The following is a 23,918-nucleotide window of genomic DNA, read 5'->3' as shown; positions in this document are numbered from 1 at the left end:
TAATATAGATACTTACGTCTTATATACAGCTTTTAATTTTTTGCGGCTCTAGACAGATTTGTTTTTCGTATTTTTGGTCCATTATGGCTCTTTCAACGTTTTGGGTTGCCGCCCCCTGGTTTAGGATGTCGTTCAGTATTTTATTTGATTTTTTTAACCAAGTTTTGAACAAATAAGTAACGTACATTCAAACGCTTAGAGTACCTTGAAGGTAGAAAAGCGCTATACAAGTATAACCCATAAAACATTTAAATCATTAACCATGATTAATACCATTTAAAAAGTGTGATTATACTGATTGCAAAAATTAATAATTTGACAGCACAACTTTAAATATACTGTATATAATTATGTAATTTTGCTAAATGTTTAATTCGATTTTTTTTTACAAAATAAAATATCAAAATGGCCATGCTTTGATTTTTTTTTTAGCATGCGGCCCTTGTGCACAAACTAAAGTGAAATCCAAATGGATAAAATAGATATAGATAACTTATCAGTATTAGTCTTGAGAAGCAGGAAGTTATCTGTATTGATATTGACTTGAACAAATAAATATTGTGCACACCTAATTGGAACACTTACGAGTATTGCAGCCTTACACATGAATAGAAATGTAGTAGAGTGAGTTAAATACTACTGTTATAATCCAGTATAGAAAATAAACTATAAAGTGTGTCAAATCAAACATATTGTTGGTAAAAGCCACATTCTCACTTTAAAGGTGCGAGTTACACTTTTTTAGTGGCTGCAGTGTGAGCATTCCTTCTCCTTATGTGAAATATAGGATGGAAGACACAAACCTGACAGGGAGGTTTAGCTCTTTCTTGTTGGCACTACGTCGGAGCTCTTCTGGGGAGACAGCAGGTCGGCTGCAGAAAGCTCCTTCTACAAAAACAAAAAAAGGAAGTTAATAACGATCCAGCTTAAGGGGGAACTGCACTTTTTTGGAATTTACCTGTCATTCACAATCATCATGAGAGACAAGAAGACATGTTTTTTTCTTCAATCGGATTTTAAAGATAATTTAAAAAAAACTCAAAACCCTTTATCAACGTTTTATGTACACACTGCAAATATATATATATATATATATATAATGTAGTAACAGACACCTTCATAACAATATGTAATATGTACAATATACACACTGCAAGTATATATATATAATGTAGTAACAGACACCTTCATAACAATATGTAATATGTACAATATACACACTGCAAGTATATATATAATGTAGTAACAGACACCTTCATAACAATATGTAATATGTACAATATACACACTGCAAGTATATATATAATGTAGTAACAGACACCTTCATAACAATATGTAATATGTACAATATACACACTGCAAGTATATATATAATGTAGTAACAGACACCTTCATAACAATATGTAATATGTACAATATACACACTGCAAGTATATATATAATGTAGTAACAGACACCTTCATAACAATATGTAATATGTACAATATACACACTGCAAGTATATATATAATGTAGTAACAAAGAATGAGCCATTTGTATGTTTAAAGTAAAAAAAAAACAACAAGCTTTTGTCTTCCATAATAATTGTGAGCTATAAGCAAAATTCCCCAAAAAGTGCAGTTCCCCTTTAAGAAAGGTGTGCATGCAATAATGAAACAAGCTGCGTACAGGACCATGCACACACAAGCCAAATGTACATTTGTTAGACCTAATACAGCAATAATGCCATGAGTGTTGTGCACGTTATGCTCCCCATGCAGCTTACTTTAGGCTTTGACTTGGACTTGCTCTTGCTCTGTAACAAAGTGGACACCTAAGTTAGGCTCTGCAACCTCGGCTTCGTACTTAGGACCAGGTGGAACAACCTCTAGAGGGCGTCATTGAGTCGTACACGTAACATTTGTGGTATAGTAAGGTGGAGCCTATCCCAGCTGCATTGGGGCGGAAGGCGGGGTACACCCTGGACAAGTCGCCACCTCATCACAGATAGACAACATTCACACACTAGGGAGAATTTAGTGTTGCCAATCAACCTATCCCCAGGTGCATGTCTTTGGAGGTGGGAGGGGCCTATCCCCAGGTGCATGTCTTTGGAGGTGGGAGGGGCCTATCCCCAGGTGCATGTCTTTGGAGGTGGGAGGGGCCTATCCCCAGGTGCATGTCTTTGGAGGTGGGAGGGGCCTATCCCCAGGTGCATGTCTTTGGAGGTGGGAGAAAAAAATGTATGCCTCCAATATCTTTCAATTGTGAGCCCAATTGGAAGATTTGTGCTGGATTATTTTCTACTATATTTATGTAATAAATACTGATAGGAAACAAGTTGTTATTGTTATGCCAGTTACTTCATGATGTCCTACCTTCAGGGACTGTGAATCCAGCACAGGAGGTGTCAGCTTTGTTGAAGCAGCAGCAGCAGGTGGGCGAGTATTAAAATCCCCGGACAGCAAATCCAAGGCTGTCTTATCGTCCATAGACTTGAAAAATACAAGAAACCTGAACTTCAGCATGCAGATGTTTTGATCAAAGAGTCCTCATCACTATCATGGTTGTGTGAAGGACTCACATTCTTGGGTTTGGCAGCTTCGTTCGCCTTCGCTTCGGCCATTTTCTTCAAAAGAAAAAAAGATTGTATTATAGACACTGTGAATGATAGAGTTTAAAATAAAGCACTGTATTTCAGGTGTTTCTTTACTCATCTGCAGAGAGTACAGGGGGGGTTTAAAGCAGCTTTCTTTTTTATATTAGCTACAAATGCTCCACAAAGCATTTCTTTTGAAACACCAGCGTACTCTTCAGTTTCACAGATGCAGTGTGTTTTGTCAAATACTTCTCCTGCACAGGTGTTCAACTCAAATCTGGCCGGCGGAAGCCTGGAAATAATATGCCTTAATAAAATGCTTCATCTTTTCTTACTAAATATATTTGTTCTTTCCCTTTTGACATTAAAAATCATGTACTGCATGCAATTGCATCTCTCAAAATCAAAATATTTTATTATCATGTATTCCAAAAATAGTTTTTGTTCAAATAAAGATAAATACTGTACTTAAATATCTGCTTGACTTATGATTTCAAAACAAATGATCAATTATCAAATTGTAGACTGTAATATTGACAATAGATTTGACAGTTTAATTTTTATTTTATTTTTACCGTAAAATCAACCTTGGTACTGTTTTTTTCCATATACAGTAAGACACTAAAACATTAAACAAACAAAAAAAACATTAAAACAACAAGATTTGCATCTCTGCTGCTCGAATTTTACCACTAAAAACAGTGGTATTGTTTCTCCATTTTTATTTATCTCCTTCATTGATCTTTGATCGATAGACAATTATACCTCAATTATTCAATTATACATTTACACACCAATGCCTGAGAAGGAGCAGGATGAAGAAAAATCTTATATTTTCCTGCCCCCTTCAACATAATACGTAGTCTTGCTTAATGGATATCATATGAAGCAACAATTACATCCAAATATAATGAAAACAAACAAAAAAACACGACAAGTGCAAAACTTCATGAAGTACAAACCGAACAAAAAAATAGATAAATAAAAGTAATATACACCTCACGGGATGATACAAAACAAATACAAAACCAGGCAAAAAATAAGTAAAATAATAAATATAAAGCAAAATGTAAACACTTATGGCTGTGCATATGATCTCATTGTTCGGTCTTTATATGTTTTTTTCAATTGGAATATATTTTTACAGTCTTTTATCTCATTGTAAAGAGAATTCCATAGTTGAACCCCCACCACTGATATACACATTTGTTTGAAAGTTGTCCTTGAATACTGATGTTGGAAATGACCTTTTCTTCTATGCTCTTCATTCTCACAAGTGATGACAAACATTTGTTGTAAATTTGCTGGTAATGTTTTTGCTTTTAGCCTTAAACATGACACATAATGTCTGTAACTTTACTAGCTCCTGTAATTTCAATAAACCCGAATGAATAAATAATATGTTAGTGTGTTCTAAGTAATCTATGAATAATCATTATAGCTCTTTTCTGTAGTTGATACAATGCCTTTATGTTACTCTTATATGTGTTCCCCCACACTTTATGTTACTCTTATATGTGTTCCCCCACACTTTATGTTACTCTTATATGTGTTCCCCCACACTTTATGTTACTCTTATATGTGTTCCCCCACACTTTATGTTACTCTTATATGTGTTCCCCACACTTTATGTTACTCTTATATGTGTTCCCCACACTTTATGTTACTCTTATATGTGCTCCCCCACACTTTATGTTACTCTTATATGTGTTCCCCACACTTTATGTTACTCTTATATGTGTTCCCCACACTTTATGTTACTCTTATATGTGTTCCCCACACTTTATGTTACTCTTATATGTGTTCCCCCACACTTTATGTTACTCTTATATGTGTTCCCCACACTTTATGTTACTCTTATATGTGTTCCCCACACTTTATGTTACTCTTATATGTGTTCCCCCACACTTTATGTTACTCTTATATGTGTTCCCCCACACTTTATGTTACTCTTATATGTGTTCCCCACACTTTATGTTACTCTTATATGTGTTCCCCACACTTTATGTTACTCTTATATGTGTTCCCCCACACTTCCACACATTCATAAATTTTTTTAATATGCTGTAAAAAACCCACTGCTATTACTGTAAAATTCTGGTGACTGAGCTGCCAGTTTTTAAAGTAAAATGTAAATATTTTTTGTAAAAAACTATATTATAAATGTATTAATGTATATTCATATATTACTCATTGTTAAAAGTGGCCCTCTGAGGGCAACCGTAACTGCGATGTGGCCCTCAGTTTGACACCCGTGCTCTACTGCAACATATGTTGGCATCAGTAATATAAAGGTCATTACGCCACCTAGTGGCAGCAGCAAATTCCAGGGGATGAGTCATTCATTGAAGCATCTATCACTATTTGAGTAAGTATGTTTCCATGCATTGATACTTGAAGGAAAACCCGATGTTGTAAAATAAATATGAAATAATAAAACGGTCTTTTCACCTTGAGATCCTCCTCTGTGGGTCTGTACTCTGGTGGGAGTGAGTCATCTCTCTCTCCCATCTTAATGAGTCTCTCTTCAACAGCCTTCTTTTCCTGCACACCAAACAAACATTGGAGACAACGCTCACAATTTGCTCCACACTTGAACAACATTACAGAGAGTGATAAATTCTACATAATGCAGATCTGATCCAGAAATGTAAGAATCTTGACTTTTGAATGTTATTATATATGTCTGTCAATTCCTAACAATTGTCAACACTTTACTCATTGATTTCACGAGAGTGTTTTTCTCCGGTGCAACCTACGTCTACAATGTCTTTGGCAGCAACGGGGGCTGGCTGAGGCACGGGGGTGATACCTATCAGAGTTTCTGACAGTTCATCCATGGCGTTGTTGGCTCCGGCGGACAGCTGTGGACGCAACAATGCACAAACAAACAGTTATTATGTGGGTTGTGTTGCAAGTCAACATATTTTGATATAAAGTCGACACCAAGAAGCAATAATTACATGATACCAGCTGTTAGAGCCATTTCAGACATAATTACCGTATTTTTTGGACTATAAGTCGCAGTTTTTTTTCATAGTTTGGCCGGGGGTGCAACTTATACTCAGGAGCGACTTATGTGTGAAATGATGAACACATTATAATATTATTGATGTCATTGACGTAAGAGACTAGACGTATAAGATTTCATGGGATTTAGCGATTAGGAGTGACAGATTGTTTGGTAAACATGTTCTATATGTTATAGTTATTTGAATGACTCTTACCATAATATGTTACGTTAACATAGCAGTTGGTTATTTATGCCTCATATAACGTACACTTATTCAGCCTGTTGTTCACTATTCTTTAGACATTTTAAATTGCCTTTCAAATGTCTATTCTTGCTGTTGGCTTTTATCAAATACATTTCCCCAAAAAATGCCACTTATACTCCAGTGCGACTTATATATGTTTTTTTCCTTCTTTATGATGCATTTTCGGCCGGTGCGACTTATACTCCGGAGCGACTTATACTCCGAAAAATACACATATTTTTCATGCTCACAAATCAGGCTTTGTTTACAGTACCATATTTTTCGGACTACAAGGCGCACTTAAAATCCTTTCCTTTTTTTCAAAACTCGACTGTGTGCCTTATTACCAGGTGCGCCTAATGTACGGAACAATTTTGGTTGTGCTTACCGACCTCGAAGCTAATTTATTTGGTACATGGTGAAATAATAAGTGTGACCAGTAGATGGCAGTCACACAAGAGATAGTGTAGACTGCAATATGACTCGAGTAAACAACACCAAAATGTTATATGTTCCACTGAAAATATAGAACATTACACACGGTGCTAAAAAATCTATCAAAATGTTTTAGTAGGACTTTGGTAAGCTATGAAGCCACACCACTTGATTCATTGTACTGTGCTTCAACATAGGAGTATTATTATGGGGTGTGTATAAGGTAAGACGCATTATCTGCCGTTTTGTATGTAACATTTTGAGCAAAGAACCACCATTACATGTTATGTAGACCAGAAGGAAATTTTTTAAATTTTGGGGAAAAAATTAAATAATATGACCCCTTTAATGTGTGCACTTTTTGTCTGAAAAAAAACACCTGACTAGACCCGCTCATAGGCTGTGCGCCTTATAATCCAGTGCACCCTATGGTCTGGAAAATACGGTCAATTTAATTGTACAGTAATAGCTTGAATGACTGTATATTTGGTATTTTGCTATATTATTGGTATATAGTTTAAAGTAGTGTCTTTCACTTCCTATCAATGTAGTTGTGCTCTATTAGTTTGCTCTGTTTAGACTGGGTGTCGTAAAGTGCCAGTAACTGTAGTAAATTGTCAGCAACTGCCGAAAATGTGACAATGTTTTGTTTTGAAAGGCCGAACAGCTTTTTCGACTGTGTTCAATTTGACTAAAGACGTCCTAGCGCCTCAATGACGGGTTTGTGCTAACGTCATCTGTATTATGTTTTGCTATCCTTGTTAGCGTTTGTCAGGAAGAAAAGTGAAAATAAACCCTGTCATTTTTTTTTACACTTTGGATCGGCGTCAGTCTGTTATTGTGGGACGCAGGGACAGCTGATCAAAAGAAAACCAGGCGTCAGAAACTTTATGCCCTGCTGAGGAAACGACAAAGGAAGGCTAGTTGCCGTTACACCAGTATTTTACTATCGAAGACAGTACAACGCTTAATTCTTGGAAAAAATATCTAGTCTTTCCCAAATATTTACTTTTATTCGTCGAAGCCTGTCAGGAATGCAGTTGTGGCGCGTCCGTCATGAAAGTATTCGCCGTGTAAGTGAGAGTGGAGCTAGCACTAACCCAGGGAGTGGCTTTACGTGTCCACAAAACATTTATCACTTGCATGTAAGTGCGAAGAAAACACAGATTAGTCACTTTTCTGTTGTTTGGCAACACTTTGCTTTCCTGTTGAAATAAGTGAACTAGTGGTTTTCAAAATGCGGCCAATTTGTGGAACACGGCTCATTTTTATGGACACATTGTAGAAATAATGAAAAAAACAGGAAAACAGAGTGAAAAGGCATAATGTAATGGAAAAAAGCAGAAATTGTGATACCAATAAAGAGAAAACCCCCCACAAAGATCTGTCTATAGATATACAGTACAGGCCAAAAGTTTGGACACACCTTCTCCTCATTCAATGTGTTTTCATGACTATTTACATTGTAGATTGTCACATCAAAACTATGAATGAACACATGTGGAGTTATGTACTTAACAAAAAAAGGTGAAATAACTGAAAACATGCTTTGTATTCTAGTTTCTTCAAAATAGCCACCCTTTGCTCTGATTACTGCTTTGCACACTCTTGGCATTCTCTCCTTGAGCTTCAAGAGGTAGTCACCTGAAATGGTTTTCACTTCACAGGTGTGCGCTTGAAGCTCATGGAGAGAATGCCAAGAGTGTGCACAACAGTAATCAGAGCAAAAGGTGGCTATTTTGAAGAAACTCCCGAAGGGAATAAGCGGTAGAAAATGGATAGATTATAAAACATGTTTTCAGTTATTTCACCTTTTTTTTGTTAAGTTCATAACTCCACATGTGTTCATTCATCGTTTTGATGTGACAATCTACAATGTAAATAGTCATGAAAATGCATTGAATGAGAAGGTGTGTCCAAATGTTTGGCCTGTACTGTATTTTTTAGCATTTTTATGAGCCTACTTAATTACAAATGACATGTCACGCCACCACCATTGTGAAAGGATATTAAGAATAATATTGTTTGTTTTACATACTCTCTTTTAATGTAAAATAGCTGACCTTTTTTGTTATTAATGAGCATATTAATAAGGCCACAGTGCTTCTCGGCAGCTACTACTGCAATTTAAATTCTGAGAAAAAGACCAAAGTACAGTAATATTGAAATACTTTTCATTTTTAAATCATTTTCAATAAAGTAGTGAATTTAAAAGTGCACGAGTTCAGTTTTTTTAAATTGTGGTATGGAATAAGTATCGAAAACGTAAATTCACAAGTATCTGTATCGACTACTGAACTTCTGGTATCATGACAAAGTACAGTATATCAGAAAAGGTTACAAAGAGTTTAGTTGTATTGTTGGTACCTGTTCTGCTGTTTCTGTGGGGAGACAAGCAGAAGATTTGACTGTGGGGGCAGCAGAGGATGAAACAAAGTCTCCTGTATCCAGAGCAAAGTCGGCAGAGGACTGGAGAGAAGACATGAACCAAAGATTCATGCATCATAATCCATAAGGATCCCAGGCACAACAGAGCACAGCTTACGAGTGCAGGAGCAGCCGAGGAAGAGACCACCGGAGCAGCAGAGGGGGTCAAAAAGTCTCCAGATAGAATGTCCAGGGCATCATTGGTATCCAATTTGGGCTATAGGTGTGGATTATGAGACAATTACAATTTAGTGATGTTCATAAATGTATCATGTCTGAGCAGAGTGTAAACCAAAACAATGACCCTCTTCAAACTTGGAAAATAATGCTGTACCAGTCTTACGTCAGGTTTAGGAGCAGGTAATTTCATAAGTTCGTCCTTGTTAAACCTGTACTCTGGAGGAATTGTGTTCTCATCTTCTCCTACAAGAACACCCTCCTCCTCTTTGTGTTTTTCCTCCTTTCAAAAGACAACACATTCAAAGAGCACATGAGTTACACTGGTCTACATACAGTATACTGTACATGCAATGTGTCTCTCTTACTGCGACAATGTCCTCAGGCCTGAGTTTGGGTGGTTCAGGTTTCGGTTCAGGTGCTGCCAATGTGTCACCAAGAGCACTGAGAGCATCCATAGATAGGAAGTAACTCTAAGGAGACAGAGAATTTCATGTTAGTTCTCATGGTCATCTCGGACTCAGAAATGATCATGTTACGTCATGGTGCTTTTTTCTAGTTTACCTCGTCTTTCTTGGCCGTTCCTTGTGGCGCTGACACCGGAGGACAAGCAGATGCCTGCAGAAATACCACGCAAAGTCCACCTGACTTAATAACTTGGCAACCAAACAAGCATGTGAACACACGTTAGTTTTACCTGTGGTGTCTTTTTGGTAGGAGGAAGAGGTGCATGGACTTTAGATGATTTAGTTGACGACAAAACATCCTGAGCGGACACATTCTCAACTTTGGTCTGGAAGAACAACAGCCAACAGTATTCAGTGGGCATGGAATCGACTGGACCAAGTAACATACAGTATAGTCTATACATATATATATGGAATATATATATATGACAGAAACTATCATTTGACTCGATGGTATAAAAAATAAACAAAAAATTGGCAGCCACGTTTCCATCAGTCTACCCCAGGGCAGCTCTGGCTAAAAATATAGCTTACCACCATCAACTTGTGAATGTGGGGTGAATGAATGACGGCTTCATGTCATGCGCTTTGAGTCACTAGCAAAAAGCGCTATAATTTTAATTCATTACTATCATAAATTGATATTGTTATACAACCATTCTCTGTTTTGTTTGATTATAACTGATACATTTTTTTAAATTAATTTAGTGATCTGGAAATTTTTACGTATCAGCATTGGTATGGCCAATACTGCCCTCAGATCGATACCAAAATATGTATTATCGCCCAAAAATGTATTAAATTAGTCAAACAACAGAAGTATAAGTGCGTATTACATTTTTTTCTTACAGAAGTGTAGATAAAAACATGCTCCAACTGAAAGTAACCAGCTATTTACAGTAAATTAGCAAACACTGGTAGATTATTTGTACGTTTTGACCAAATAATACAATAAAAAACGACAATATGTAAATTAGGAGCATTTGTAACCCGCTTTGAAATGGTTCTATTATCATTTACAAGCCAAATAATATATTGTAATAATATTGTTATATAGCAGCTTTCTGTGATATGTCACAATATAGATTTTAGGCCATCCCTAGTTGTAGTAATCCAAATTGCTTTTACTACTATATTGAACAATGAGTAAACAAATACATTCATAAAGCATTTTGTGTTCCATCATCTTCTGCAGCCTACCTGTACTGGGGCAGCTGAGGAGCTGGTGAAGTCTCCAGACAAAAGGTCCAAAGCCTCATTAGTATTCATTGTGGGCTGCATGAAGTACAACAATGTGTAATGAAAAGAAGTCCACCATGCCACTTCACATATGTCATGTTAATGTAAAGCCTTTCAAATGGGCAGTCGTACCACAGGTTTAGGAGCAGGTAATTTCATAAGTTCGTCCTTGTTAAACCTGTACTCTGGAGGAATCGTGTTCTCATCTTCTCCCACAAGAATACCCTCCTCCTCTTTGTGTTTTTCCTCCTTTCATACAGAGAAAGGCAGAAGATAAGGTCATTACAAGCTTGTGAGTGACCACTGGAGATGTGGTGATGGTCGGCGTCCTACAGAGACAATGTCCTCAGGTCTGAGTTTGGGGGGTTCCGGATTTAGTGATGGTGCTGGTAGAGTGTTGCTGAGAGCACTGAGAGCATCCAGAGACATGGAACCACCCTGAAGAGAGAACACCAGATGGAGGATTCAGACCGATTGAAGCCCCCAAACTATGGACCCAGTACAATTAAATCCACAAGCATTCCAATACATTCCAAAGTCCAGCAGGAATACCATCACATCACATCAAAAAAGTTCACCAACAAAAAAGCAAAGAGGCATTGCTAAGGCAGAGAGTCAAGCAGAAATGAGCATTTGACAAAACAACTCTGACGTCGCCAAGAAGGCGAGTCTGTAAAATCAGGTTTAATGGAGGACAGGAACTGGACAAATACTGAAGAGGACATCATCTCCACTACAAGGAAATAAAAGACAACTCATAAATACCTCAAGTCAACAACAACAACAACAATAGTAACATAGATTATGACAGCTTCTACAATATTAAAGAGGACCTATGATCATTTCAATCTACATTTAAAACACTTCTTTGTGGTTTAGATATGAATTGGATATGCTTTGATGTAAAATGTGCGTACATGTTGCTGCACAGTCATATCATAAGCAGTTTTTGAGTATGTCTCGAAACTGTCTGTTGTGTGCCAGATTGCAAATGAATCCACGCCCCACCCTCTTCAAATTATTTGTGCCACTGCATGTCGCACGTCTGTATTATGTGCATGCTCAAATTAGATTAAAATAAAAACATTTTCTTTCCTCACTGCCTAAAACTGAGAGCTTTAACGTCTAAATACAGTATTCTTTCATATTTTAAGGCACACTTAAAATCCTTTCATTTTCTCAAAAATCAACAGTGCCCGTTACAGCCCAGTGCGCCTAATGTACGTATTAATACTGGTTGTTTTTACCAACCTCAAAGCATTTTTATTTGGTACTTGGTGTAATAGTAAGTGTGATCGGTAGATGGCAAATGGCAATCACACATAAAAAAATACATGTGGACTGCAGGTCGTTGCCCCCTGTTCAATAAATGATGCTAGCAAAGCCCATTGAGAATATAGAACATTACACACGGCGCTCAAAAATCCCTTCAAATGTTTTAGTACAACTTTGGTAAGCTACGAAGGTGCACCGCTTGATGGATTGTCAGAGAATTTTGGCTACCGTAGTGAGACGTGTTGTGCTTCAAAATGCAGGTGATTTTATGGTTTGTGTATAAGGACCCTTAAAATGGCACCTTTAAGGAGACATTATCTGGGGTTTTGTTTTGCCCTATTATGAAAAACCAGCTTTTCTTACCTATTGGTACCTGTATTTGGGATCTACATAAGTCCTGAAAATTTGCACGGGTCCGCTATTGTAGTCAATAAGCGCCTTCTTTTTCTCTATCCTCTTGTTGTGGGGCATTCATCCAGCGCTGTTGCTATTTCTAATATAAAGTAGTGTACAATTATAGCTTATATCTGTCAATAGACTCACTATGGAAGTGCTAAAAACTATCGGTACAACAAAGATGACGGAGAGAAGACGTGGAGCCACGTAAATAAGACCGCCCACAATACAGCGCAGGAAGAAGATCTATGCAACATGTTGACCAAAGACCACCATTACATGTTATGTAAACCACAAGAAAGTCTTTTAAATGTAGAAAAAAATCTTAATATAACCCCTTTCATGCGCCTTATAATCCGGTGCAGTTTTTGAATGAAATTAGACCTGCTCATCAGCAGTGCACCTAATAATCCGGTGCGTCCAAAAACTATGGTAAGTGATTCCACCTCGCGGTGATGTCACAACAAAGCCAGACTGCAAAACAGAGGCAACCAAAACCGTGTGAAAGCTGACGCCAAAATGCATTCAACTTTATGATTTGATACTTTAGCATTAACACGAGTATCCAACATTGTAACATTAGTAAGTCAGAAAAGACACAATCCATCATAGGTCCCCTTTAAGTAATACATGACATTCATTGACATCGTCAACAAGTTATTACTTGTTCATTTTCTTCCAACACCTTTCTTTCTTTCACACAGGAAGTGAACATAGTTTAAACATGTAAAAGTTACAGTGTGAATGAAATATCAGTAAAAAACATGGATCAGTGGTAGGATTAAATATCAACTGTGCTTCTTCCTACCCATTTTCAGATATGATGAAAAGTGCAAATGTAACCACATACAGTACAGGCCAAAAGTTTGGACACACCTTCTCCTCATTCAAGGTGTTTTCTTTATGTTCATGACTATTTACATTGTAGATTGTCACATCAAAACTATGAATGAACACATGTGGAGTTATGTACTTAAAAAAAAAAGGTGAAATAACTGAAAACATGTTTTGTATTCTAGTTTCTTCAACATAGCCACCCTTTGCTCTGATTACTGCTTTGCACACTCTTGGCATTCTCTCCATGAGCTTCAAGAGGTAGTCACCTGAAATGGTTTTCACTTCACAGGTGTGCTTAGTTTAGTTTAGTCTTTATTTGAAGGGACAATGTACAGAAACATTAAGCTCAAAGACAGATATGTTCTGTACCAGATTATAGCTAAATAGCTAATTTCCATCTGCAGTCTCATGGAGAGAATGCCAAGAGTGTGCAAAAGCAGTAATCAGAGCAAAGGGTGGCTATTTTGAAGAAAATAGAATATAAAACATGTTTTTTGTTAAGTGCATAACTCCACATGTGTTCATTCATAGTTTTGATGTGACAATCTACAATGTAAATAGTCATGAAAATAAAGAAAACAAATTGAATGAGGAGAAGGTGTGTCCAAACTTTTGGCCTGTACTGTACATCAAATACATCACAAAACATGAATGAAATCCCAGGAATATTTATGTGATGAAAAGGTCCAAATGCTGACCTGTGCAGGCTTGGGTGGTGCAGGGGGTGCAGACACAGTTTGAACAAATGAAGGGACTTCAGCTTTCTGCAAAAACAGCACGGAACAGAAGTGTCTTAACCACCACTTGCATTCTTTTGTCAGTTATTTGGAGATCTGGTGTGTACAATACCTGTGTAGGAGCAGCTGATGAGCTCACAAAGTCCCCAGACAGAATGTCGAGGGCGTCGCCTGTATTCATGGTGGGCTGGATGAGGACAGGAGAGACAACAAACTGTATCCTTCTGCATCTACAAGTAACAAAACAGTCGTCGGGCCCTTATGTATTGCAATCTTACCTCAGGTGGCGGGGCAGGCAGTTTTTTGAGTTCATCCTTATTAAATCTGTACTCTGGAGCAATGGAGTCCTCCCGCTCTCCCACTCGCACGGCTTCCTCCTCTTTGTGCTTCTTCTCCTTTTGTACAGAAAAGGAGCATGGAATTGGGCGTCAGCATAATCCCCGTGCAGCGTGGATACTTGAGAAGGTGAGACATTTAGATGTTTACCAACCGAGACAATGTCCTCAGGTCGTAGTTTGGGTTCAGGTTTTGCTTCTGGTGCTGCCAATGTGTCCCCAAGAGCACTGAGAGCATCCAGCGACATGGAACCGCCCTGAGGACAGAACAAGGGATGTGGTTTTGAATTAGAACTGATTTACAAACATTTCCAATGCAATGCCTGTGTTCCCTAGTAGGAAACAATAAGTCTTGCCAAAAGAGTAAAAATAAAACAAAAGGGGCCACAGACCTGATCTGTCTTGGGAATTGTGTCTAATCCAGCCTTCAGAGAGGAATTAGTGGAGGTTTTTTCCAGCTTGGTTTCTTTATCAGCAGGTGGAGGAATACATACCGCTTTCTACGCCAAGACAAGGGATAACGTGTTCATATCAGATGAATGCATGAGGGATTTATTGTTATTTTCACTGCCGAAGAGCATAATTAGTTGGGAAAAGTATTTCTAACATTCACGATCACATAAATATTACAATTCACAACATGCAAGAAAGGCTAAAGGAAGGTAAGAGTTCACAACATGTTTTTGAATTTATATCAGGGGTGCCCACACTTTTTCTGCAGGCAAGCTACTTTTCAATGGACCAAGTGGAGGGGATCTACCTCATTCATATATATCATTTATATTTATTTACTTATGAAAGAGACGTTTTAAATGTGTTTAATGATATGTTTAACACAAATAGATTCCTTTCTTTCATGAAGACAAGAATATAAGTTGGTGTGATTGTGATGACTTGCATTGATTGGAATCAGACAGTAGTGATGATAACCTCCACTTAGAATCAGACAGTAGTGATGATAACCTCCACTTAGAATCAGACAGTAGTGATGATAACCTCCACATTTTACAATGAAGTCCTCCTTTCTGTCCAATACCACATGAAAGTTTGTCCAGCTTCCACACTCCTTTTTATACACTTTACATGAAATACATTGGCGGCAAACTCCGTAGCTTGCTAGCTTGTGTGCGCTAGCTTGCTCAGACTCTTATTTTGTTAGCGCAGGCAGGATGGAGCAGCGCTTTTATTGTGAAGATAGGAACTGTGCAGTCGGTCTTTAGAGTTTTAACAGCAGGTACTGGGCGAGAGTCTGTTGAAATAAAAGGTATCTCTCGCCTCCCCGTCGGTCATTTTTTCTTAATAATGATCTGGCAGCAGCCAGCGTCATCTCACAAGACCCTCGGGTGCCGTGAATGTCAATCTAGTGACCAAAGTCACGTCTTGGTGAAGATTGATGATCCATTTTTTTTTAGGTCTATTTTTTTAATGCCTGGCAGGCGATGGACTGACACACCCTCCACCATCCACTGACACACCCTCCACCGCTAGCTCGCCATCCACGTATTGGGCACCCCTGTTTTACGATTAAGGAAGGGCCTGAATTTTGAAAAACACCAAACCTTCTCCTTCATTTGTTTAGCAAATGATTAGTAAAGTGCATTACTGCCACCTATGGTTGGACCTAAAATCTATATTGCGAAATATATTGCAGCCTCCTGCAATAACGATATATATCACAATATATTTTTTGGTATGTAAATGATAACAGAACCATTTCAAAACAATTAAATATTCATCCTATTTGCTATAATATATAAAAATACCGTATTATGTGGGATAAGTCAAGCTACGGAATTAATTAGCTTTAGCACACAACTAACCCAAAAATACATATGGTTAAAAAATGTTTTCAAAATATATTACAGCACTATTGTTGTACCTTGAAAGGAGCAGTGGGAATTCCAGTTGCCAACGAGAAATTATCAACCTCCATCTTGGCTTTTTTATCAGCTGGAGGACAGGCGGCGACATTCTGCAAACAGCAGATCAAAGCAAGAGGAATGAAGATGCAAGGCACAATATTTCAAACAAGCATACTAGGGAATGTATGGTTGATCTACCTTTACAGGTGGTGCTGCAACATAAGGGGCAGCAGACGGGACGCCGGCATTCTGCAAGTAAGAAAAGTTCATGTACTCAACTGCTGCAAAAAGGTAAATGCACCATTTGGACTGAAAACCTAATTGCAATTTTTACCTCCAGAATTGCCATTGGATTTGCGATTTTTATATTTTATACATAAAATGCATGAAACTGCGAAAATAAGTGAAGGAAGACATGTTGCTTGTCGACAGTCAATCAACATATTTTTTGTATGAAGGTGCCACACAATGAAACAATATGCAATAATTGACTTTAAACATATTTGGCTTAGTGCAGACAGACTCAGAGCTTTTGTCTACATGAGTGACTCTCACACTGCGCTGGCACGCCAAATAATCACTTGATTCAAATACTGTGTTTTATTTTCCTACATTCAAACACAGTGTTACTATTCAAACTGTGTGTAATGTTACAGTGGCCAAAACTATTAAATATACTCCACCTTGTTTTAATGAATACGTAGGTCAGGGGTCGGCAACCCACAATGTTGAAAGAGCCATATTGGTACAAAAATACAGAAAAAAAATCTGTCTGGAGCCACAAAAAATTAAAAGCCGTATATACTGTAAGCGTTATGATGAAGGCAACACATGATATATGTGTCTATATTGGCCTACTATCAAAATGACCATGTGTCGCAGGCTGAAGCAAATCTTCGTTGACAAAAATATTGAAATGTAAAATTTATTCTTCACATTTTTACAACAAAGTAAAACATTAGTAAATCAGAGGCTACTCAGAGGATGAGATAACTCCTGGAAATGACTGTCTTACAATGGCCAGGTATAGGTGTGTGTGTCCAAGTTAAAGAAAACTGCAGGCTGTCTTCTTCTAATAGATTTATTATAATCTTTGCAAGCTGGGTAACGTTTGCTGTGGTCTGGAACAATATGGCACACAAACAACTATTAGAAATGCAGCCAATATGCAAATAATATGTCATGAGACATGCACATTTAAATTAAATAGACAGAGGACATAAGTAAAGGAAATTAAACAAGCTCAAATATAGCTACAAATGAGGCATAATGATGCAATATGTACATACAGCTAGCCTAAATAGCATGCTAGCATCGATTAGCTTGCAGTCATGCAGTGACCAAAGATGTCTGATTAGCACTCCAACAAGTCAATAGCATCAACAAAGCTCACCTTTGTGCATTCACGCACAGCATAAAAAGTTTGGTGGACAAAATGAGACAAAGAAGGTGTGGCATAAAATACATCTTTCTGTGGCAGCATCGGAGAAAGTTGTACATGTAAACAAACTATGGTTAGTTCAAGGACCGCGAAATTAGTAGGACAAAACGGCACTTACCAAATACTCTGAACAGTGAAGCATGTTTCATATAAAGAGTGGGATTTCTAACAATTAGGAAGATTTGTGTCATGTTTGTCCTCCTACAGAAACCATATTAAAACAAAAAATATGTATTTGACCTTATATTTTTCCATTTTCATACATTTTTGAAAAAGTTCCATGTAGCCACTATGGCGGCTCTAAAGAGCTGCTTGTAGCTCTAGAGCCGCGGGTTGCTGACCCCGGACGTAGGCCTACTACCCTACTGTATTTTAATGTTGGTCATTATAGTGGTACTTGGAGAGTCAGGTTTTTTCCCAGGTGGTACTTGGTTAAAAAAATTTGAGAACCACTGCTCTACTTAAGTGAAGAAATAAGCGCAAAAAACGTATGCAGTAAATAAAATGTAATGTAACCATAATATATACCGGTAATAATAATGCAAGTAACAATTTAACAGGATATAAACTTTTATTCCTCATTGCTGTAGAATTGTAATTGGAAGGTAAATGACTTTCGTTATCAAACAAAAAAATGAAATGAGCTCTCATTTCTGTAAGCAAAAATGTACTTAAATAAATATTGAACATCTTAAAATGCATTTTTTCTGGCCATCTCGCTCGTTCGTCCGTGCTCATATTGCCCAACCGATTTGAAGCCGAGATATTACCACAGCTGTACATTTGGCATTGTAATCATAATTATTTCACTCATCATTTTTGTTACTTTGCGGCACTTCTCACTGGCGAGTCGCGAGTAGGGAGGCTGTCTGGAAAGTGCGTGCTTCCTGTGTGTGTAAAGCTGGCGCCCCCCTCTCCGCGCTCTGAGACAAAGATTGTGAAAGGCTGACAAGAGGGCTCACTGTGTTCAGTTAATTCTAATGTTTAATAAACGCGCTCAGGTGCTGAGAGCGACGCACGGAGTGAGACCGTTTTCTTCCAGTTTGAATCACAGGGTTTCCCCTTCAGGTAATTGAATGTGGCGCACCGCCACGGCATGTTAATTACCGCCACACCTTGAAAATAAAGGCTTCTCTTTTATATTACGAATTCAAGTAATATAACATAGGCTATTTTTACATCTAATTACCAATTTTATGCTAACAAACCACGGCACAATTCCAACAGGTTTTACCTCCCATGAAAACACTTTTGTCTCCTTGAGTCTTCGCTTGGCCGCCGGACACGCAACAACACTTCCTCATTCTCCGCCAATCACCTTTCAGGCACGGACGGTGTGTTTGTATATATGGGAACAATTGACATGAAATCCAAACCACACGAACATAAAACATTACCATTAGCTGGTACATGTGTAGCCTATTGATTGCGCACTATTGCCAAGTGATGTATCGAAGAACCACAACACCGAAACCGGATGTAAACAAAACGAACGCCATTGTCTGTAGCGTTGTCAGCATGTCTGTGATGTGGACGTGACTTTTATATACACTACCGTTCAAAAGTTTGGGGTCACATTGAAATGTCCTTATTTTTGAAGGAAAAGCACTGTACTTTTCAATGAAGATAACTTTAAACTAGTCTTAACTTTACAGAAATACACTCTATACATTGCTAATGTGGTAAATGACTATTCTAGCTGCAAATGTCTGCTTTTTGGTGCAATATCTACATAGGTGTATAGAGGCCCATTTCCAGCAACTATCACTCCAGTGTTCTAATGGTACAATGTGTTTGCTCATTGGCTCAGAAGGCTAATTGATGATTAGAAAAGCCTTGTGCAATCATGTTCACACATCTGAAAACACTTTAGCTCATTACAGAAGCTACAAAACTGACCTTCCTTTGAGCAGATTGACTTTCTGGAGCATCACATTTGTGGGGTCAATTAAACGCTCAAAATGGCCAGAAAAAGAGAACTGTCATATGAAACTCGACAGTCTATTATTGTTCTTAGAAATGAAGGATATTCCACAAAATTGTTTGGGTGACCCCAAACTTTTGAACGGTGAATTGCAGATATACCCATGCAAACAGCCAACTGTGCGAATATTAAGAGTGGCGGCTTTTAAAAAAGACAAAGTCCAACTAGATCAACAGTGCGAAGCAAGTGTGACGTTATGTTTGCTTCAGCCTCTTCAGTCAGGGACATCGAGGGACAGAAGTAGTCTCTAGACACGAGTACATTCTATAATAACACCAGAAGATGACGCTAGATTTTTTGCTAGTTGTTTTACATTTTAAAAGTAATTAAAAGTCTGTAAACACTTGAAAAACTCTCAACAAAGTACCTTGTACAAAAAGCAACTGAAAATATGGCAAAACGCTAAAAAATATCTGTTAATACTTATTAATAAAAACAGATTTGTTTTCAATGTATGTATACATCATCATGACCACGGCCATAACCACCACAGGTGTCTTGGCAGTTTAGGGGAAACCTAAATATATATATATATATATATATATATATATATATGTTTATTGCACTAATTAAAAACCTTGATGTCGATTCCACGTCGATTAATGGTGCAGCCCTAAAATGTACCCTACTTATGGATGCTGGTCTTGCAGAGGAGTACTGATAATCTGCTACATTCCTGACTGCGGTGCTACAGCATAAAGACTGACCTCCTGCATTTTGGGTGCAGCTGGAACAGTCGACGTCATGAAACCTGCTGAAAGGGATTCCAGGGCCTCGTCCGTGCTCAGTGGTTTCTAGGGAGAAACACATAACGTCACCGCCAGCAAACCAAAACCTTTTCTTTACACAACAGTACTGTGGTCAATGGTCTCATTTCAGGAGACGCACACAAAACGGTCCTCAGAATTCTCCACTAGAGGGCATGTCTGACCAATTTCTCAAAGCAAACAACAAATCCGAGAGTAATTCAAAGCAGACGAACAGACCAGCAGTGAAAGAAAGAACAGAGTAGACACACCCGCTACATTCCATTAAGAGGAGTATAAAGAGTACATAATAAACTACCTGGGATTACACATGTGACATAAAAACTGCTTCAGCCAACATGTTAAAACCACAAATGACAAAAATCAGAAGTCACACCAAAGAAGGAGGAGCATAAAGTGGAAAAGATCACGAGACTTTAAAGGGGAGTGTCTTGCAAGTCAAGATGCCAATGAAGGAGTGATGACGACATCATGTTTGGGGTACTTGTGTGAAAGCATTCCACACTACTGACAAAAGGGTTTGGGCTTCTGGACAATAACACTGAGATATGAGAACACAAATATATTCATGTTCACCCAAAAGGTGCTGAATGGGCAGGGCCCAAGTTCTTTCACACCAAACTCATCCAACTAGCTGGAACGGAAAAGTTCCCACAAGGTTGGATGCGTACAACAATGCACTTTTTAAAATAAGGACAGAAGGGAATGTGTGAAGAAGTCTACGCCAAACACGATTTGAAACTGAAGTCTTTTGACTTTTGTCCTCATAGTGCGTGTTGGACAAGAGCCAACAAGATTCGGTGAGGAAGGTGAGTCCTGCACTGCACCCAACACTGCAATGCAACATTCCGCAGTCTAGTGGGTGAGAGACAGACTTGGAACAGCAAAGATCAACAAATAAAGCAGCAGGTAAAGTTCACTTACAGGAACAGCTTTGGGTTTGGCATCTGCAGGGAGTGGAGCCTACAAAATAGAAGTCTATTAGATCAACACATACAGCCTGTAAATAATGGTGCAACACACACACACAGTTGTGTGTTTGTTAGTCAAATCAAACATCATTTTCTTTCAATATTATATATACAGTACAGGTCAAAAGTGTGGACACACCTTCTCCTCATTCAATGTGTTTTCTTTATTCTTTATCTATAATTTACATTGTAGATTGTCACATCAAAACTATGAATGAACACATGTGGAGTTAACAAAAAAAGGTGAAATAAGTGAAAACATGTTTTATATTCTAGTTTCTTCAAAATAGCCACCCTTTGCTCTGATTACTTTTTCGCACACTCTTGGCGTTCTCTCCATGAGCTTCAAGAGGTAGTCACCTGGAAATGGTTTTCACTTCACAGGTGTTATTGAAGCTCATCGAGAGAATACCAAGAGTGTTTGAAAAAGTAATCAGAAGAAACTAGAGTATAAAACATGTTTTCAGTTATTTCACCTTTTTTTGTTAAGTACATAACTCCACATGTGTTCATTCATAGTTTTCATGTGACAATCTACAATGTAAATAGTCAGGAAAATAAAGAAAACACATTGAATGAGGAGAAGGTGTGTCCAAACTTTTGGTCTGTACTGTATATGTAGGGAGGTGTACGCGCTTTGAGTCACGATAAGAAAGCACTATATAAATATAACACATTATTAGGCTAGGTAGGACCGATATTTTTAGCCAATACTGGCATAAAAATGAGATATCGGATCATGTCAACATCAAGTTTTTTGGATTATTATCATATTGGACAAGGTATAGCCTTAAATTCGGCGCCCAGGGTGAAGAAATACAGTATTTCCAAGCTTGCCTTGTAAATATGCAGTTTTCAATGACTGCAAAAAGGCTAATTGTGCAAACGGGGAGTGAGGTGGATTTAAAAGCGTACTACTAATCTAACATCACACCTCAGGAAGAGGTCACAACCTAAAGCTGCTCTATGTCACAGTTAGGTAGATGCTTCGCTGGCGGTCGTTCATTGTGACCCGCTATCTTCCTAGTTCAATTCAAACCTTCAGGATACGCATACGCACGGAGAAAAAGAACAACTGCATGACACAAGGGCGTGTTTGGAGGGATTTATGGTCTCTCTTACTCGTTTAAACTCTGCACGGCGGCCATCGGATCCGTTTTTAATCCTTTCGCACTATTTTGACATCAAAGCTGTTTTCCTAAACCACTAATGCTAACTTGGGCTAGGCGTTGGTGTTTCTCTTAACTTTGAGCGAATTGCAAACAGCCTTTTAAGCAGCATATGACAATAATAATAATAATAATAAGCAACCGACAATACTAAAAAAAACAAATACCCTGGTATAATTTTGCATAGTGAATTCATCCAGTATTGTTTTAAAATGTGCAGCTTTATTGTAAAAATTGGATGTTTATTTGTGAATGTCTTCAAAAGACCACTCTTGTTCATAGTAGATCTTGTTAGTTTAGTTGATTAATAGTCATTATCTTTTTAGTGGCTATTTTGACAATTTAAAAAAAAGCGCCTTTTCTATCATTTCCAGAACATTTGCACAATTAGTGTTTGTTAGTGAATGCAACAAGTGGCATCACAGCAAAAGAAGCATACTGCGTTGATTCATTACATGAGATGTAACCTGAGTGAAGAGCTTCTGCACATATCGGAAAGTAAGTGCTGGACAGTATTGGCATATTGGGTACTAAGTGCTGGACAGTATTGGCCTATTGGGTACTAAGTGCTGGACAGTATTGGCATATTGGGTACTAAGTGCTGGACAGTATTGGCATATTGGGTACTAAGTGCTGGACAGTATTGGCATATTGGGTACTAAGTGCTGGACAGTATTGGCATATTGGGTATCAGTAAGTAAGCAAACATCGAGCATCTCTAAGGGAGCCCTTAAAAAAATGTATATACAGGTTAAACTAAAAAAATAGAATAGTGTGCAAAAGTCAGCAATTTAACGGAGTATGTGATATAAACTCTTTACATGCAAAGTGCAAAGTAAGATGTGAAGCCTTTATTTATTATAATTTTGATGATCATGGCTTAGTTTTTGAAAACCCAAAATTTGGTGAGATTTTCAAGTTGATGTTTTCATAACACTGTAAACCATCCATCCATCCATTTCCTACCGCTTGTCCCTTTCGGGGTCACGGGGGGTGCTGGAGCCTATCTCAGCTGCATTCAGGCGGAAGGTGGGGTACACCCTGGACAAGTCGCCACCTCATCGCAGGGCCAACACAGATAGACAGACAACATTCACAGATCAGGGCCAATTTTTAGTGTTGCCAATCAACCTATCCCCAGGTGCATGTCTTTGGAGGTGGGAGGGGCCTATCCCCAGGTGCATGTCTTTGGAGGTGGGAGGGGCCTATCCCTAGGTGCATGTCTTTGGAGGTGGGAGAAAGTTGGAGTACCCGTAGGGAACCCACGCAGTCACGGGGAAAACATGCAAACTCCACAAAGAAAGATCCCGAGCCCGGGATTGAACTCAGGACCTTCGTATTGTGAGGCACATGCAATAACCCCCGGTCCACTGTGCTGCTGTAAGCCATAATCATCAAAATGTAATCAAAAAAAGGCTTGAAATATCCTGAGTTGTAGTTATGAGCCTAAGTCATATATTAGTTTCACCTTGTAAATCTATTTGCTGGAATAAAGCAACCTTTGCACCATATTCAAATATTTTGAGTTTCACCTGTATTTGGTTTCAAAACCTTCGCTTGGTAA

General features: G+C 38.2%; 1 protein-coding gene across 11 annotated transcripts in view; it reads right to left on the bottom strand.

Moving 5' to 3' along the window:
• The window catches only part of cast (calpastatin), a 101,467-nt gene that overhangs the window by 2,561 nt on the left and 74,988 nt on the right, over positions 1 to 23,918 (bottom strand). For 9 of the 11 annotated variants that reach the window (XM_062063384.1, XM_062063436.1, XM_062063446.1 and 6 more), the window contains 24 exons: positions 21,139 to 21,177; positions 20,155 to 20,241; positions 16,221 to 16,271; positions 16,040 to 16,132; positions 14,553 to 14,660; positions 14,316 to 14,417; positions 14,104 to 14,220; positions 13,938 to 14,012; positions 13,787 to 13,852; positions 10,914 to 11,018; positions 10,713 to 10,829; positions 10,542 to 10,616; positions 9,572 to 9,667; positions 9,439 to 9,492; positions 9,243 to 9,347; positions 9,032 to 9,157; positions 8,816 to 8,914; positions 8,638 to 8,739; positions 5,338 to 5,442; positions 5,030 to 5,122; positions 2,564 to 2,608; positions 2,358 to 2,474; positions 1,766 to 1,795; positions 804 to 888 (listed from right to left, as the gene is read on the bottom strand). In XM_062063384.1, coding sequence (XP_061919368.1) covers positions 817 to 888; positions 1,766 to 1,795; positions 2,358 to 2,474; positions 2,564 to 2,608; positions 5,030 to 5,122; positions 5,338 to 5,442; positions 8,638 to 8,739; positions 8,816 to 8,914; positions 9,032 to 9,157; positions 9,243 to 9,347; positions 9,439 to 9,492; positions 9,572 to 9,667; positions 10,542 to 10,616; positions 10,713 to 10,829; positions 10,914 to 11,018; positions 13,787 to 13,852; positions 13,938 to 14,012; positions 14,104 to 14,220; positions 14,316 to 14,417; positions 14,553 to 14,660; positions 16,040 to 16,132; positions 16,221 to 16,271; positions 20,155 to 20,241; positions 21,139 to 21,177 — 2,079 coding nt within the window. In that variant the 3' untranslated portion in view covers positions 804 to 816. The remainder of the gene's footprint in view (positions 1 to 803; positions 889 to 1,765; positions 1,796 to 2,357; positions 2,475 to 2,563; positions 2,609 to 5,029; positions 5,123 to 5,337; positions 5,443 to 8,637; positions 8,740 to 8,815; positions 8,915 to 9,031; positions 9,158 to 9,242; positions 9,348 to 9,438; positions 9,493 to 9,571; positions 9,668 to 10,541; positions 10,617 to 10,712; positions 10,830 to 10,913; positions 11,019 to 13,786; positions 13,853 to 13,937; positions 14,013 to 14,103; positions 14,221 to 14,315; positions 14,418 to 14,552; positions 14,661 to 16,039; positions 16,133 to 16,220; positions 16,272 to 20,154; positions 20,242 to 21,138; positions 21,178 to 23,918) is intronic. The other 2 variants (XM_062063374.1, XM_062063390.1) reach the window with 2 other exon arrangements.

The sequence above is a fragment of the Entelurus aequoreus genome, linkage group LG01 (genome assembly GCF_033978785.1).
Source record: "Entelurus aequoreus isolate RoL-2023_Sb linkage group LG01, RoL_Eaeq_v1.1, whole genome shotgun sequence".
NCBI lineage: Eukaryota > Metazoa > Chordata > Actinopteri > Syngnathiformes > Syngnathidae > Entelurus > Entelurus aequoreus.
This window is presented reverse-complemented; position numbering and strand designations above follow the sequence as displayed.